This window comes from Lepisma saccharinum, chromosome 16 (assembly GCF_977018435.1).
Source record: "Lepisma saccharinum chromosome 16, izLepSacc3.1, whole genome shotgun sequence".
Classification (NCBI taxonomy): domain Eukaryota; kingdom Metazoa; phylum Arthropoda; class Insecta; order Zygentoma; family Lepismatidae; genus Lepisma; species Lepisma saccharinum.
In genome coordinates this window covers 45772335-45790824 of record NC_139244.1, presented here as the reverse complement: position 1 = coordinate 45790824, position 18490 = coordinate 45772335, and the positions used below count along the sequence as shown (strand labels likewise).

The 18490-nt window shown below is 40.4% G+C and overlaps 1 protein-coding gene across 2 annotated transcripts in view; it reads left to right on the top strand.

Annotated features, from left to right (window-relative positions):
* Positions 1-18490, top strand: part of Lmpt (four and a half LIM domains protein limpet) — a 718337-nt gene that overhangs the window by 87344 nt on the left and 612503 nt on the right. The window contains exon 1 of one of the 2 annotated variants that reach the window (XM_083138103.1): positions 4788-5328. The exons of the other annotated variant lie outside the window; for it this stretch is intronic. Coding sequence (XP_082994229.1) covers positions 4885-5328 — 444 coding nt within the window. The 5' untranslated portion in view covers positions 4788-4884. Of the gene's footprint in view, positions 1-4787; positions 5329-18490 lie in introns of those variants that run through there. 2 annotated transcript variants of the gene reach the window in all.

Genomic DNA, 18490 nt, shown 5'->3' with positions numbered 1-18490 from the left:
TACACCCTCAATTTTTCTCACATTTCAAATATTCTCGTTACGAAAATTAGTTCTTCATAAGAAACGATGTTTCTAAATAGCGCGGAAAGTAATTTTTTTAGATCTACGTGCTAGGAAACTTACGTTTTTCAATATTTAGATTCCTTATGTAACGTCGAAACGGTTTTGCAGGGATTTGATCATGGCGCATCTTGGATTCATGTCACAGGCGCACGTCTGAACATTTTCTTTTTCTTCTTATCTTTGACTTGTGCAATGGGATAATTTGCAATTTTTTCTTGTTATGAATGACTTGTGCAATGGGATAATTTGCGATTTCAATATATTATTTATGTAATTTATTGGCGGATTGGATATTTGAGACATTGCAATTGTTTTGTGCGACTTTAGACATTGGAATTGATTTGTGTGACATTGAATTAAGACAAAAGGACTAAATATGAGATTGACACACGTTCAACGGATGAAGGACATAGAGGACTTTGTTCGACGAGACATACGGGACATTGTACTTGACTTACAGGGAGATGGTCTGCTGCCCCACGAACCATTGGCGCTAGGCCCACGAACCATTGGCGCTAGGCCCACGAACCATTGGCGCTAGCCTCACGAACCATTGGCGCTAGGCCCACTAACCATTGGCGCTAGCCCCACGAACCATTGGCGCTAGCCCCACAAACCATTGGCGCTAGCCCCACGAACCATTGGCGCTAGGCCCACGAACCATTGGCGCTAGCCCCACGAACCATTGGCGCTAGCCCCACGAACCATTGACGCTAGCCCCACGAACCATTGGCGCGTGGATAGGTTAGTTCAGTTAGGTTGAGATCAATAGTTAAAATTTGGTGTCGTGTTAGTATCACGATCTAGAAATTGGAAATAATTGCGAACCATTTCAAACGACAAAATTTCAACTTTAAACGGCTGTACAGTCGTAAATACTTCTTTCCGCGCTCCAATTTTTTGTTATTCACAAATAGGATCAAATAATGTTCATAATGAAAAAAAATATTTCAAAATTCGGGGGTGTAGAATAGGGTACCCGACCCCTTTTTTATGTAACCAGAGTGCGCCCTGCCTCACAAAATGACCTCAATATTTTTTGGCATTGTTATGTGCCTATCTAAACAAAACATAACGTAACACAATGACTCTTTTGTTATATAACAAGATAATAATTATTGTACTGGGAAACGCTTGAGACGAAACTATCCTATAGCACCGCATTCGTTTTTTCTGAAATTTCAACTTCCTGGAGTTTTAGGCACATAAATAAATTGTTACACAATAATAATAATAGTGAGTTGAGAATTTGTTTAACCAGCCAGATGGCTAATTAGTGTTTAACCTACAGTTTAAAGTGGGATTCGAACCACTATGTGCCTCCACCGGGTATCGAACTCGATACCCTTTGATTACAATGCAATGACGTTACCACTACCCATTCGGAAAGACCATGCACTCCTGCTATGATGTATCCCAAGTTTCTTTCCTCTTCTTCACGTCATCTATGAACTTCGCTATCCATCTTCACCTGACACAAACTGACTTCCATGAAACGTTCCAAGCAACTGGACTCAGTAGCCGGCCTCCGTGGCGTAGTAGTTATCACAGCGTGCTACGACGACAGTGTTCCGGGTTCGAATCTCTGCCTGGGCATGGGTGTTCTTTGTGAGTGTCCCTTCATCAATTTCATCATGTCATCACTCATCTTTATGTTCACAATTAGTCAAAAGTGTCGGAAAAGGGAAGTAAATTAAATCCAATCCATCATTGAGACAGTCAAATCAAGCAACTAGATTCAAGTAATCCGACAGAACGGTTGGCAGCAATGATCTAAATCACCGGACGAAAGACAAAACCTCATCATTTGATAAATGGACCCGGTAACGGTTCCGATTGTTTTACGATTGTTTCAAATTCCCCTAGAGTTGACGAGCTGTATCTTTGCGGGTGAACCCTGCCCAAGCCTGGCTGCGCAGTAGCAAGGGGGAGGAGCTACCGGCTGCGCGTCATTATCCTTGCGTTCTATACTTGCTGTCGACCACCCAAAGGGCGAGTAGATGGCAAATACATAAACATATCTCACACACACTGCGCGGAGTAGCCAAGGCCACCCGCAAAGATACAGCTCGTCAACTCTAGCAGGAACACTAATTATCGTAGAATTTTGGCAATCATTGTCGCACGAAATTTGAACCTTCCTTAAAGTAATGAGCACTGTTTGGATTTCGAAAAAGAGTTATTTATGTTGAAAAAACTAACTTAAAAATTACCTTATGCAAGCATGCGCGCTTCCCATGGACAATATATTTTCCGTTGACAAGCGACTGTAAGTATCCTAAACTAGTGGGAATTAATGTAGAAGTAAATCGGAACCTTAGTAGAATGCATTTAGGGACTTTCTTTTAATGCTAAGAGAATGAAACTTGGACTGCCTAACCTAACTACGAAAGCATACATTGAACAAAATCTTTAGTAATAGCTAAAACTCTGCAGTATGTGTTAGCAGAAGTGAACCGAAATCGAACCATGTTAAAATTTCATTCATAGCACGTTGAAATCTCAATAAAACAAAATGAACTTGGGCCATGTACCCATTAGCCGCTATCTGCTTGGAACATGTTTTGCGAGTTGTTCTAGGAACCGACGTCATATTTTTCAAAAAGCTGTGTCAAGTGAAATCTCTACAGGCCTCAGTGTTGGCAAGGTAATTTACTCGTTACGTTTTTTTACGTAAGTTAACGCGTAATTTACTTCACGTAGAAATCCAGTATTTTACGCAGATGTAAAAAACTAATTTTCTTTCATAACTAGGTAATATAAAAACTACTTCAATTATATTACATTTTAAACTTTAAATTTCTTACATATTTCAGCACAAAATCATTATTTTATGAAGCTTGTTTATACACAACCTCACAAACTGATTTTTAAAAATAGAACTATTATTTCACTTATTTTTAAAACTTCAGAAATCTGTTGATGTGTACGTCTTGCACTAATACTTATATTTTTATAACATAACATAATGATTAACGACAATTTACATGGATTGGATTTCAAAGTTTTAGTAACAGCTTCAAATTCCTTTTTGACACGTATGTATAAGTGTAAAGAAATACACATTCATTGTTAAATGTTGTACGTTACACTGAAAGAGAAATATAAGAGCAGACATACAATTCGGAAGGAAAGTTTTTTTAAAGCCTTGTTTTGTTTTCTGCCACTGGCAACTGTGATACATAACAATAACCATCGCAAGAAGCATGTTATCTTTTAACTTTTATGTTTGATTCTAGTTGTTTACGTGTTTTTACGCGTAATTGCACAACCCTGACAGGGCCTAAAATGATCAATTCTTTTCCATTGATCTACAAAATGCGACCACTTTTGATTTACATGTGTCTGTGGTGTGGTGTGGCTTATTTACATGCCTTATAATCCTACGCGCAAGATTCTTGCGCAGCTATACCACTGTAATAGCCAATATGATTACAAATCGCGTGTAATTGTGGTGGACTGAGAATAGTCACGACGATGAGAATAAATTATGATTACTTGAAGGGACGAACGCTCACAAAGAAACAGTCAAGCACCAGCATATCAAAACTATATTCTTTAGAAACATGTGGAATGCAACAGAAAAAACTATAATGAAAATAGTCACAGACAGTTTAGTGAGCATTACTTCTGGATACCACTGTGCGTGTGTAGTTGTCAACTGCTTATAAGTAAAGACTGACCCGCACATTACTAAAACAAAATCAAAAAACAAAATCAATCACACTGTGCTGGACAGTCGGTTCGGGATTCTAGTTTGTTCTTGATACAACTACAAGAGATGTAGTTACCGGTTGTAAAGGAAAGTGGGTGTTGTTTATTACATGTCGTTATTCTATTTGTGTCTTCTTTAGTTGCTCTGTTGTTATTTCCGTGTGTATTAGAGGCATGCCAATTGCTAAATCCCCGCCCGTATAATAGCGGTAAATTCGTAACGAGGAAGGTAAAACGAGGCTCTTTTTTCTTTTACATCCGCCGCCACGCGATAAAAAAAAAGTTTTCGTAGCAGTTACAGGGATGGCCGCTAGGTGGCAGGCCAATCATTCGACCGGCGAAAGAAAGGGTTACAGTTTTCTTCCCCCTCTTGCTTTTTTTCCCGTTTTATTCAACAGATCGACGTCGTGTAACGTGTCACCATGCGACCTTGACGCCTTTCCCTCCCCTCCCCTCCCGTCGTGGACCCTTTCCCCGACGAGGGTTGATTCCGAACGATCTCTTCGGATGATAACAGCGCTCGGATCCACCACCTGTTTGCTTCAACGTGTTAACGTGGCTTCCAGTCGGTTCTTTTCGCTGTCACAATCGCACGTCGTGACGGAGTGCATCTAGACCGGAACAATTCATCCACGAGGAGAGAGAGACATGGGAAAGTTGCTAGGATTCGAACCGGCAGCTTCGATCGCTGCGAAACCTGTAAACATCCAGCCAGTGTAGCGTGAGAACAAGGACCGCAAGTGCGATTCGTTTCTTTTTATAAAAACAAAAAACAAACGGTGGCTCGCGCTTGAGTGATAATAACCGCAAATCGGGTGGTCGTTTTTGTGCAAGCTTGATCTGTGACTGCATGGAATGGGGTCACAGTGTGCAAGGGGATTCTGCTACGGAATGCCAAAATACTGCTGTGTTGTGTAGATCTTGAAGAGATGTTGAGGTGCTTTTGCGGAACTTGTGTGCAGTGTGTGGTGCCTTGAAGAGTTCGGATTGAGCTGTGTTGTGTGCACGTACGTTGTCTTGTCGCCACGGGCGGTTTGGCGTGGTGGAAACCTCGAAAAAACCACCAGCCCCCTTTTTGAAGATAAAACGTTGTCGTCCGGGCGGTATATGCATGTTTCGGAGTGCAAGAACGGCGCCAAGCGTAAACAGGTGGGCAACAGTGGCGGAGACGAGAACAAGGTTCCGTCGGTGACGTCCACGATGTCGTCACGCTTGGGGGTGCGTCCCAAGTCGTACCCGAAGTACCCGAGCGGGTACTGCGGGTTGAGGGAACCGGACGAGTGGAACCGACCCGCGGCCAGCAAGGGGAGCGGCGGGTACCCGAGGACGCTGAGCGACGCCCGCGAGAACACCCTGTCGCCGCCCGAAACCGAGAAGAGGTACGGTGGCGCCTACCCGCGGAGGGCGCCGGCGTCGCAGAAACTCGACACCAACTACAACATGGGATCCGGATTCGATTCCTGGAAGCGTAGTCCCCGTTTGGAGTCGCGGAGGTTTTACCCAAGGCCAGCGTCGATTCCGCTGAGGGTTGAATGGGAGTACAGGAAGGGGGTGAGTATTTACGAATGCTTGTAATTGTCTTTTTGGTCTGGTATCGTGTCGAAGTGAATAGCGACGCATTGAGCGCAGGCGAACCAATCTAATGTCGGCTTATGTAGCGTGTCGTGCCGCTGAAAGATAGCGATTCATTGGTTCGATTTCATGTGACTTGTAGGTATATATAGCGTGTCGCTTGTTCTTTTCGGTGTGAAAGTTCACCACCAAAACTTTAAGTTAGTGTTCGGTTAGTTCACATAAACTCTCCAGCCTACCCATTACCAGTGCCTAATTAGAGATAGGTTAATTCATTGAACTATCCAGCCTAACTATCGCCTATTTTTGGGAGAAGCCTTGACTCTTCTCATCCAACGGGTCGATAGGTGCCAGGGCTTGCCCCGAGATGAGGCCTGCTCGAAGAAAAGGTTTTATAAGTTTTCGGTGTGAAAGAGGCCTTAGAGTAAGTGTTCCAAGTGCGGTCTAGAAACAAACACTTTACACATTGTAGAAATTTCAGCGAAAAGTGCAAGCTCGGCCAGTACTCGAATCCGGGTCTCTTGCATACCACGGCATTGCTCTCCCAACTGAGCTACCGAGCCTGATTCTTCGCTCTTGCTGAAATTTCTACGTGGTACATCTCCTGTGGCGACCAAACAATAACTTTGTACAGTCACCGGCAAGAATAATGGGACACCTTTATCCTCTTCAAAGCGCTGTGTGTGTTGCCTAACTATACGGCGGTGGTGGAATTTGACATTGAAAATTTGCTGTCAAAATCCTTAGAGCTAGGCAACACACACAACGCCATGCAGAGAACCGAGTATTTATTGGCGGTGACCGTACATGGGCATGAATATTGAACCACCATTGGTTTATGTACAGTCACGGACACTGATGGGTTGTAACAATCCCATTAAAAGTTAATGGTATCGTTACAACCCAGAAGTGTCCATGACTGTACCGAGATAAGGATGAGACTTTCTGTCCGAGGTTCTCGTCTTGTTCGACTTGAGTGAATCAGATCGAAAATTAGTATAACTCAATATTTCTGTACTAAATGACTTATAATAAACATGCCAAGTGACTGTACTTTCCGACTACGAAAGTACACTCGATAGGGTAGGTAGGTAGGTAGAAACTAGGGATGGGCGATATCGGAAATTTGATATCGTGATATATCGTCACAGACGATGAAATACGATATTCTTTCCGTATCGTGATATCTTCGATATATCGTGTCCACGATATATATCGCCAAATATCGTGACGATATATCGCTGACACGATATATATATCGCTAAAATATCTTGACGATATATGGTCAACACGATATATATCGCCAAATTTCGTGACGATATATCTCCGATAAGATATATATCGACAAATATCGTGACGATATATCGTCGACACGATATATATCGCCAAAATATCGTGACGATATATCGTCTAGTTGATATCGCGTGGACGATAATTTTTCAATATCGCGATATATCATCTGGACGATATGTCGCCCAACACTAGTATAAACATGCACGAACTAACGTTGTAGGTTTTAGAAAAGTATTCCGTTTGTATGCGTTCGGCTGTTTTGTATATTATCGCTCGCTTTTGTTGTTTGTGATGGCCTTTACAAATTTTAACTGCCCTCATAACTTATTTAACCCGTACAGTTTGTGAATCTTCAATGCTGTTTCAGCAACGGGCGAATTTCACTCAACTTGCTTCCCTTACCTCTTCCATCCCTATTTTGACACTGGACTCGTCCAGTCAGCGCATGCGCACTTGCATCCATGCTCGCTGCTAAGAAAGACGTTTTTGTGATGCTGTTTATATAGCCTATATGAATACATTACATATACATAAACGCATACATACTGTATGTAGGTAAAATGTAAAGCTGACCTCTGCACACTGCAACACGACGTGAAGGCATTGGAATATGGAGGCAGGGCCCTGCAGTCGCAATCTGTGATTAACACCACGCTCCTGTCGCCTTTACCCCAGGTTTAATAGCGGCTGAATGATCCCTAGAGCCGTTCAATTCATTCATTTTCAATTCTTGGAAAACAATCTCACCTGAAATGACCCATCCTGGGTCTACCGTGTGGCAGACACCCCTTTCGCCTGGACCACCGTCTCTCTCTCTCTCTCTCTCTCTCTCCCTCCCTCCCCTCCCCTGTCTGTCTGTCTGCAAATTATACCGGGTGTTTCATAAATAATTGAGGGGCTACAGTATTGAACTTGCGTTAATGAAACCAGTCCAGAACTAACGACAAACTCAGTTTTGCCCCCCACCTACAAATGTTCAGTGTGTGCACCACGGCTGACACAGAATGCATCGACACAATAGTGTACTTCTTGCCACACTCGCATTAACAAGGGCTTGTCGATACGATTCGTTAGGCCTGCGATATCACGCGGCATCAGTGAGACGAATACCGTGTCTTTGATGAAACCACACAAAAAGAAGTCACACGGTGTAAGGTCCGGTGATCTTGGGGACCAAAACATTGCACAAAGCACTGTGGGTGATTTGAGTGTCGTCTAGCGGCAGGAATATGAACCCTCAGCTTAACAAAACATACACGCACAAACTGCTGGCGTTCCTCGATCGTTCTGTACCGGTTTCATTAACGTAAGTTCAATAGTTTACTTGCAATAAATTTTTGTAACCCCTCAATGAAACACCCGGTATGTATTAATTTTAATTTCTGTCCCTGACACTTTCGTTTGATTTCTGAACATCCAGCATAGTCATTATACTGAAGCAAATCTTCTAGAATTTGTTAAGCTATAGAAGGGACCTGGCCGCAATGGACACAAGATGCTTGCTTCCTTGCAGTGAAAGACTCGCCTTCTCCTTTTCTTATGGAAAAGAGGGCGTTGAGCGAGCAGGATTGCTGCTCTTTCATGCGTGACACCAACATCCACGCACGCAACTTGATTTGCATCGTATGACATGTCATCCTGGGTATATCTTAAATTACTTGCCTGTCCAAGAACTGACCCTGTCTCTTCATATGCGGCACTCCTTAGGGATGGACGAGACGACCTTCTTAAAATCGAGGCAGAAATGAGACCGAATCCTTCGAGACTTCTCGAGACAGTGCAGACCTCTATAAAATCGAGACGGAATCCATCAGTATCGCTCGAGACAAAAGTTAAGAAACAAATGTGCATGTACAGTGGGATCCACTAGTATCGCTCGGCAAATTGTCCATGAGTATTTTCATTAATTTATTACATCCTATGTGTTTTTAAGCTATGGTTTTTTATATATGCTGGTGCAGAAGTTGTCAACAGCTTGTTTTGAGTTTTCTTTTAATTCTTGAAGCTCTTATTGGGTCAAGTAAACTGCACGAACATGGTGACGAACAATTTGCACGGTAATACTCAGGGATCGCACTGTACCTTACTATGGGACTTCTTTAGCCGTGCCAAGCTGATATCTACCGAAGTCATTTGTTTTGTTTGCCGTAAACCGATTATGAATCCATTAGTAGCGACTATGAACTTGTGCGGCATGGTTGCATTCCATTATTCGACGGCCCGTGGCATTGAACGGAGCTGCAAGAGAGAAAAACTTCAAGAAAATGTGTTATCCTTAATGGCCGTTTATGTGCTGTGAAAGTTTGTGTCGTGATACGTTGGTTATGTTGTTTATACTATACAGGGTGTCATTAAAATGGCGCCCTCGGACGACAGAAACTTATAGAGGACATCACAGCAAACAGCTCATGCAACAATAAAGTCTACCCACGACCAAGGTGGATTTATTTTAATCGCGATTTAAATCACTTCAATTAAATAATTTATAGAATAATGTACATAAGGATTTTGTAGATATCAGAATCACTTTTCGTTAAAGTTCATTAACCTCGTAATCATTTAATGGTATTTATTAGGCTCTAAGAAAGGAAACAAAGTATATGTACTGATGGTGTGAATCCATACGAAGGGAAATGTCATACGTAAATTTCTCTTGATTTAAAAATCAATAAGTTTTTCAGGCAAAAATAGCAAACATTTTGTGTTTAACAATATACAACATACTAATCATGTTAAACCTTAAATAGTATCATTATCATTAAACTCTTGGAATATGGCAGCTGATATTTTGCAAACTACCATTTCAAAAAATGCCAAAATTCATCTACAAAGACTAGAAAAAATATTTCAAGTTTCAATTATATAGTACATCCAGAATGTTTCATTTTGACAGGAAGAAAAGTTCCTGAAATTATTGTACTTTCATTAACACACTCAACAAACATTTCCACAGTAGGTAGATGTATATTTGCATGTAATATTTTATTTGCTGTTCAAATAATTTACAGAGCCGTTTACCAGAAAAGTCTATCTATATGTATGGTGACAAAAAACATGCAAGGAATTTTAAGCGTATTTCTTTAAAAATAGAAAAATAGATTTAAATTTTAAAAAATCATAAAAAAAATATTTTTTAAATAAAAATCATGATTTTTATCAACCCTGCCCACGACTAAACTTAAGTTGTAGGACATGATTTTTTTATTCGAATGGTGAATCTCCCTATCCTTTGGTTTTCCGTTCCCGGCAAATTCCCCCCCCCCCTCCTCTGAGAACATTAAATAAATACAGTTAACTTCGCTTTTTATAATGAACCCTTATGGATTCAGACAATTGGTTCACTATATCCGTAGTCCACTAAAACCGAAATGCCTTCCCTTAACCTGAATTGAGGTTGGTAGTGACAGAGTAAATTGAAGACCTCAGGCATTAATTAATACTTTCATTGTCACAGAATCTATTAATGAAATAAAATAGCAAATACAGTCCGGTATAAAACATAAAATCACTTCGTTCCCACCCATCCATTTCACTCGCTGTTCTTGCTACCAAAAGAAGCAACAGGCAGGAAACCCTTTCTTCAAGTCTTTAATTTCACATTAGAAAGTTTGTCTTGAAGTGTTGTACTGTACTTATGATGGTAACAGTAAAAAGATTTCATGGACATTTCATTCTTTAGGTTCACGAAAACCGATGTTGATTGTAAACGAAATTTGTAATGCATTTGTGTCTGTCCTAGTGGTTTAGGTTCATTATAACCGATTGTTCACTACAACAGGCTTGGTTTGTTGTTTTAAGTCCACTTTTATGCACAAATAGACTACGGACATACAATTTAAAGTTAGATCCGAACCACTGTTCAATGTGCCTCCACCGGGCTTCGAACACGGGACCCCTTGATTACAAGGTAACGACGTTACCACTACACCATCGGGAAGGCCCTTGAAAACTACAACAGGGTTTACTACATCCAGAGTTGACTGTAATCTATAAATAATACTTATAGTACACATTTAGCTACTACTGTCATAGTTTTTCTTATTACTGATCAATAAAATTCTGTTTTAGAGCTTAATTTTAAAGTGATGAAGTGATAATTCCAAAGCCGGCATGTCAAATCTCTGTGAAAGTTGTTTTGGAATTCTGTATTTGTAATTTTTTTAATGTATTTTTACAATAAACATGATGTGCTATTTGTGCTACCCTATTTGTTGTTGTAATATCACAGTTTTAATCGCACCCGTGGTAAGAAGAGACATTGTAATGCCGACCGTGGCGGGAGTTGTTATCACAGCGCCCCGTGTTTGAATCCCGACATGGAAATAGCTGTTCTTTTTTAGTGTACCATGATCACTTTCATAATATCGTCATCACTCATCCTCATTATCGCGATTAGTCAATAGTGGCAGAAAAGCGACGCTGATTAACAAATATCAAATGAAAAGACATTTTAAATTTGGAAGGAAAAATCAGAACCACCGGAGGTTGTTACTTCCGACTTGGAAAGAAGAGAGGCGTTTCGCTTCGTCTCGCATGCAATCGATTCGATTCCGAGTTGATTTCTCGCCACCACCGCTGGAATCCGAATGTCATCATCACCTTCCGTTTCGGAGCGTCGCCTACTTTTTCGCGCTGGTAGCGGAGATTTTAGCATGCAAATGTCAAGCGGCTGTCCCCGATGCTCGCTGGTTCTTCGTGTGTGAAGGATCCCCCCCGTTCGAGTCGCTGTGACCTTCTGGAGACGACCGCGTGGGAAGCAGGCCGAGATCCGAGGTCTTTGATCCCGAGTTTATGGCCGATTCGCGGTGATTGAGCCACTTCTCCGTTCCAGGACGATGCCGTTGATCGCGAATTCTCATCGCCTTGTTTGCGTCGCCTGATTCTGCCCCCGTGCTGACGGCGACGACGATGACACTTGAAACCTAACCTAAGCTTCCTGCCGAAACGCCACTGCAGCAAAGAAAGCGCGCGAACAAGGAGCCAATCGCGTAGCGCCTCAGCAGAATTTAACAGGATGTGGTTGGCTGCTTCGCTCACGTGCGCGCTGTTACGTCAGGCTTTTTTGGCGGGAAAAGAAAACAGTTATGCCTAACGGACTGTGTGATTTATACAGGAAGGATGCTTATTTACCGTTTCTCACCTTTACGAAACGAGACGAGACTTCTCGTTCTCGGTATTTGTCTTCAATTGCAAATACCTGTCTCGTTCTCGTCTGGAATTTGAAATCAATTTACCTTTATCAGCCTTGTCTCTTAATTTCATTTATAGTTTGTCTCTGTACTCGAATTGCAAATACCTGTCTCGTCTTGCCGACCCCCCGTGGCGGAGTGTTATCCACAGCACGCTACGACGCCGGGGGGGGGGGGGGTTCGAATCCCTGTCTTGGCATGCGTGTTCTTTGTGTGTGTTGTGTTCCTTCATGAATTTTATAATATCATCCTTATAGTTGCGATTAGCCAAAAGTGGCACAAGGTCGACGATAAATAACGAAAATCAAATCAAACCTGTCTAGTTTTTTGTTCATGTTTCTTTGGAAACTCACTTTCGTTCTCAAGTCTCAAAAAATATCAGGTGTACGTTCTACGTATCAATTACGTCGGACAAGAAATATGTCTATTTTAATTTATTTGCATATATCATGAAGGCATATGGGAGTTTGGAGATAGGGCACCACACATTCACGATCTCAAATATTTGTGGATGTGATGTGATCAGCACCACCCTTCGGTAGTCTTTTACCCCATAGAGTTGTCCCCGGATACCTATTTATTAGAGGCTGGCCAAACCCCAGGATCATTGCTTCAATTCCCAACTGAAATCAACCACCTTGGGAATCGAATCCCAGTCTCCCGCATGACAGTCAGACGCGCTATCGACGACTCTTAAACAAGAAATATGACCTACATAAAACAAAACTACTACTTCTCCTTTCCCATCCCCTTCTACCATTAAGCGTCGGGTTCAATCATTCACTTCCTATACACTTTTCGGCCCAAGGCTAGTTTTCGGACTTCCGGCATTGCTTTCATATCTTTTCCACATACTCTTCCCATTGATCTCTTGGTCGTCCTCTCTCCCCTCTTTCCTTCTGGTCTGGCATCCATGATCTATCTAGGCTTGCGATCCTCCTCTATTCTTGTCACATGTACAAACCATTGCAGTGCCTTTCTCTGTTTCCAATAGTGTTTTTTGCTGTAACTGATGTCTAATCGTGCTATTCTATCCTATCTCTTCTAGTCTGCTCTTCGTAGGTATCTCCCGCTGCTTGGAATCTGCTATTCTGTTTTGGTAATAATGTCAAGCTCTCTGTTCCATTCAGTAGTGTGGGAATGTAGATTGTCTTATAGATCATCATTTTTCTTTGTTCACTTATTTCCTTTTTACCAATTAATGTGTTGTCGAGTTGATAGTACACTTGGTTTTCCATTTGTACTCTATTATTCACTTCTTCATCCGTTGTTCCATCTGATCAGTGGCGTAAATAGCACCCCTGCAACCCCTTCGGGGGCGCAGTAAGAATGATAAATTAAGAAAGACCGAGAGTTCACAACAGTTTTCCTTTCGGCGTTAAAATACTGGGTGTCCCAGAAGTTTTTCTCTGATTACAAACTTTATTCATATCCACCATATGCACTGTAGAGATGTGAAAGTGGTGCCAAAATGTTGGAAAACTAACCAAGCATATTTGTTGCAGGGTTCAGTAATGTGGCTGTAGTGTAGCAATGTCGGTGCCAAGGAATCCGGAATTAATGCTCTTGACATCGGATGGCATCTTTCCATACAATGTTTCTTGGACTTGACAGAATTTGGGAACGAAGATAAATTCCATTTTTTAAATACCAACTTATTGATGGCAGATATTGTAGACGAAAGAATTCTGTACATTTGAAAGTTCCTCTGCACTGTTATTGGTGACCGGGTCTCGTGATACCAGAGGACATGCTGAGCTTTTTCCTGATTTGTGAACATTTCCGGTTTTCTGGGCACTGACGCTGCTACACTACAGCCACGTTACTCAAACCTGAATAGTTGAAGTCATTGATTACGTTACCGAAGGGTAGACGACAGGCAAGAAAATGCGTTTTTCTACCGTGCTTTAGAGATTGTAGTAAACCAAGTAAACCATATATTTCAGAGTATGAAACAAATCAAAGAAAGCTTCACCTTTTTAAGCCCCACCACCCTAACGGTACACACAGACAGACAGTGGAATCTGCCATTTTCTGGGAGAAATATGAAGAAAATGTATCTTGCACTGTAGCTACAGACATTGTTTGTTTTCGGAATGTAGTGTCAAAACTGAAATACAGTAAAACTTCTCAATAACGGACAGGCCTGGGAAAAAATAAATGTCCGCTATTCAGAAAAAAAGTGTAGGATGTTACACAATAGGATAAGCATATTACAGTACGAACATAGGTTTTTTCTCCCTACATTCAAGGAACAAAATACTGTACTACATACGGTGAAATTAAATTTACTAAAGTATCCCTACATACATTATAAATTTCAAAAAAGAAAATACAGTACACGAAGTGTAATCCTTTGTTAAATTAATGCATTCAAAATGCTGGCGTCACCGATCACGAACGCGTGCAGTACTTTCTGCTCGTCCCGTGAACTTAACACGGGCTGTGAAAGCAACAGCAAAAAAAAGTAATTAATTACTGTGTAAAGCACAAGTAACTTATAGCTTTCAGTGCAAAAACGTGTGATCCATTTCGTGTAGTTGCATTATGTCCAAACAGCCGCAGCATTGACTACAATTCAACAACTCAGTAGCGAGTTCTCCATTACATGGAGCGAGTCAATGGTTGAGCACGTGAACAGCATTGTTCTGTTGTGACTACAAGTTATAAGAACGATCTTAGAAATGTACTCAAGTTTATGTATTTTTTCCGATTTTACGTCCCATTTCTGACACTTTCACTAACCGCGACGATTCGGATGGATGGTTAATTTCGTATTTCTCTTGTATGAAGTCACTTTTCTTTCGTTTTTGGCTAATCACTAGAATGAAGAAGGACGAATGATGATAAACAGCGTTCAGAGTGGGGGTGCAGGAATATACTATCTTCGCTCCCATTTAACAGAAGTTCCATCCATAAAGCATCACACTTATTTCTATAATACTATCATTCTATCATGTTAAGGGTAGGACTATTCCCAAGGCTCGAGCAAACATCCCCCACATACCAATTTCCACATCAAGGGCTGATAATTATGATAAAATTATAATTATTAAAAGGGTACTCACAAAACAACAACCGAGGCTCTCGATCTTGTTCGAGACTTTGGTGCGATAATGCAACATTCACTTAAACCAGATTTACTCTACTAGTAGGACATATTCAGACATACTAAACAGGCCTGATTGTTTACAGACAAGTAGTGTGTTTTGTTTTTAATACGTGCAAAGTCGAGCAAATTAGTGGCAATTATGAATTACGATATATTATTATTATCGTACTAGTTGATTACCCGGTGTTGCCCGGGTATTTATTTATCCCAATCTTGTATTAGGCAGGAAAATAATGAATTTAACTATAGTGTAAAATGTAACTAATTTTAAATGCGATCGTGAATGTCACCAATTAGCTTAGCGACTCCGAAAACTATGGATTCGACACTAATCTAGGTCATTTGTGGCATTTTATTTTTCACCCCCTCTCACCCCTATGCGGATAGGTGATGAACTTGAAGTTAATCCGCATTGGGAGTGTCACGAAAACTATGGATTCCACACTAATATAGGTCGTTTTCGAAACACAGCCTGAATGTTAGACAACCCGAGAAACACTATCGTTGTGCGGGGTTGCATAGAGTCACGGATGTCTGTTTGTGCGGAATTTAATATCGGCCGATCTCGATTATTTTTACATGTCACCCCTTCCCAGGGGTGTCTTACCCCAAAAATATTATTTCGAGATTGCAAGTGATACGTGTACCAAGTTTGGTTGAAATTGTTCCAGGTGTTCGAGAGTTATGCCGGAACAAACACACCACCCACACAAACACACACTTACACATCCACACACACACACACACACACACATCCATTTTTATATATATAGAAGATAGATAGATTAACCAGGATAAAATATCGTTTGTCTATAGCTCGTAGCGTCGAAACGAGGCGTTAAGAAAAGAGTTATTTGGAAAAAGTGTTGATCTTAATGGCCTATATGCCGTGAAAGTTTGTGCAGCAACTCGTTCTATATGTTGTCTTTCTATATATATTTCGAGTGTAGAGACGGGATCGAAACTAGAACGGGATGGGAGCTTCGTTGAATAGAAGTGTGTGGAATTCTGGATTTCTATACGTTAGACTGATCGAGTTTGTTTTTATCCACTTTATGCACAGAAAGGCTAATCGGGACTGGACCTGCATTTTAAAGCAGGATCCGCACCACCATGTGCCTCCACCGGGTATTGAACCCTGAACCCCTTTAAAATTACGTTAGGTATTATCCCTGCTGAAATAATAATTATGAGCATATGCGTGTGCTTGTGACAATTATAACCCTTCAAATCCCGTCCCGAAATTTTTGGGCATGTCCATACATTGAAGAAATATCCAATATCCAAAGGCATTTAAAAACTGCAGAAAATACTTAGAATGATCAAAGAACCCCCAAAATTCAAAATAGAAACAATTTGTAGCTCTGATTGAAGGGAAACGGACTAACAGTGGGTTTGCCATTGTGTTCACTGTTTGGAAAAAAAAAAAACTTTCAACAACTTCCGAGTCCTGGTTATTAAGCTTTGTTGTTGCACGCCCATTACGCGATTTCCTTTCGGCATCTCTTTTTATATAAAGCATTCATCTAGGTAGGTCTCGTTTCCTGTACTTGCCATTCTAGGCTCGTTCTTGCTTTTATGGCCGCCACTATTATGGCTCATGCATTGCCCAAGCATTTCCTCCGAGTCCTGTTATGTTGCTGCTCTACACACATATACACTGAGAAAAAAGTCTGGTTGGCTGCAACAAATCCTAGTTACAGCAACCAAATCCCTTGTTTGTTATACGCGAGCAAAACGTGAAGGTTCAGAGTACAAAATTATTTGATTGACTTAATCTTGTTCATCCAACCAAATCATTTGTTTGTTGTATCTAATTGGGTTCAGTTCTCTGAACAGGATGCTTGGTACCATCAACCAAATCAACTTGTTGGCAGTAAAGGTTATTTTGTTGGAATTATTATTATTAAAAATATTAAAAAGCGTGAAATCTTGGGGACAGGGGGGATTTCCCCCCACAAACAATTTTGTCCTGCAAAAATCCAATTGGTAAACGAACTGGTTTGTTAGTTTATGAATACCTGATGTGTATGTTTGTGTGTATATACACATACGTAGATAATAATACACACATACTTATACATATCGGGTATTTATAAAGTAGCAAACCATTTCCTATACCAACTGAATTTTCGTAGGACAAAATTGTTGGTGGGTTGAAATTCCCCCATCCCCCAGGATTTTACACTGCTTTTTAACATAAACTATGACTATATATAAACACACACACACACACGCACACACATATATATATATAGATCATAATAATTCTCTCACACACATATGTATTCGTGTGAATTAAGTTTTCGCCCTACTTCACCAGTCTTCAATGATTTATTTCCATCCTGAAGTAAAGTAATTCCCTGTTAATTACAGCGGCATGCTAGTGCAAAGGGGGCATGGATGGCCCCCATATATTTCCTTTTTATCTTCGAAAGTGGAGATGTGATCAGAACCATGCTGGAGCTTCCTTTACACCCCCAGTGATATGAGGGTGGATGTGTGCCATAGCTGCTTGTACTAGGACAGATCAAAAAATTTCCTCCCAAAAATCACATATCCTGATAACCAAAACCAGGTGTCCTATATGGTAGTCGGACATCCTACAGACTGGACCAACATGTTAAACAAGACCACCGGTTACAATGGACATAGGAAATATACACTTAATGCTCTGTATTTAACTAAAAAAAATGGAACTTTATTTTTGAGACACTGCCTTGTGAATGTTGCAAAGACAGTTTGCAATTTCATTATTTTTTTTGCATTATGTTTCGTAAAGGCATATTCACCATAGCTACGAAATCTATATGGTATATTCCATTTCTTCACACTGACATTATAGACAACAAATAATACCTTAAAGTATTATTAACCCTACAACACTAGCATGTTCCCATATTACAGTGTAACTAGCACTACATAAATTTTACTTACATGAAGCAATCTATTTTCAACACAACCTCTACATCATGAAAACAGTGTGATGATTCCTTTTGAAAATCAACTTTTGTATATTCCTTATATTGGGGTTTTATTTTTCATTTTTAAAAGTATAACATGGTTTTATTAATTCTACTTTTTGGACTTCTAACCACTGTTAACTAGAATGAATAAATCACCACTGATTAGCTACAAAGAAGAATGGTTTTATTAAACATATAATATTTTAAAAGAATGTCTTGATTGTCAAGCCAATATGTACATTAAGAATGAAGGTGAAAAGTTCAAACAATGAAAATTAAACAAGAAAATATTCATAACACTGTAAATAAGGAACGAATGCAATATTGTAATCCTGCAAGAAAATAGTGCATGCTTCTAAACTTTTTTTCAAAATCTAACTATCCAAGTCGAATTTACGAATGTCAAAATTATCTGAAAGATTTTTCTCGTTTTACTAGAGCCACGCAAAATTAACATACATTGTACAACATAACACACAAAATCAAGATGATCAGCACTTACCTTCTTCTTATTGCAATCATGTTGTCTAATGACTAATATTCTATTCTATTCTATATGTCTGACAGACTGGTCGAGGCAC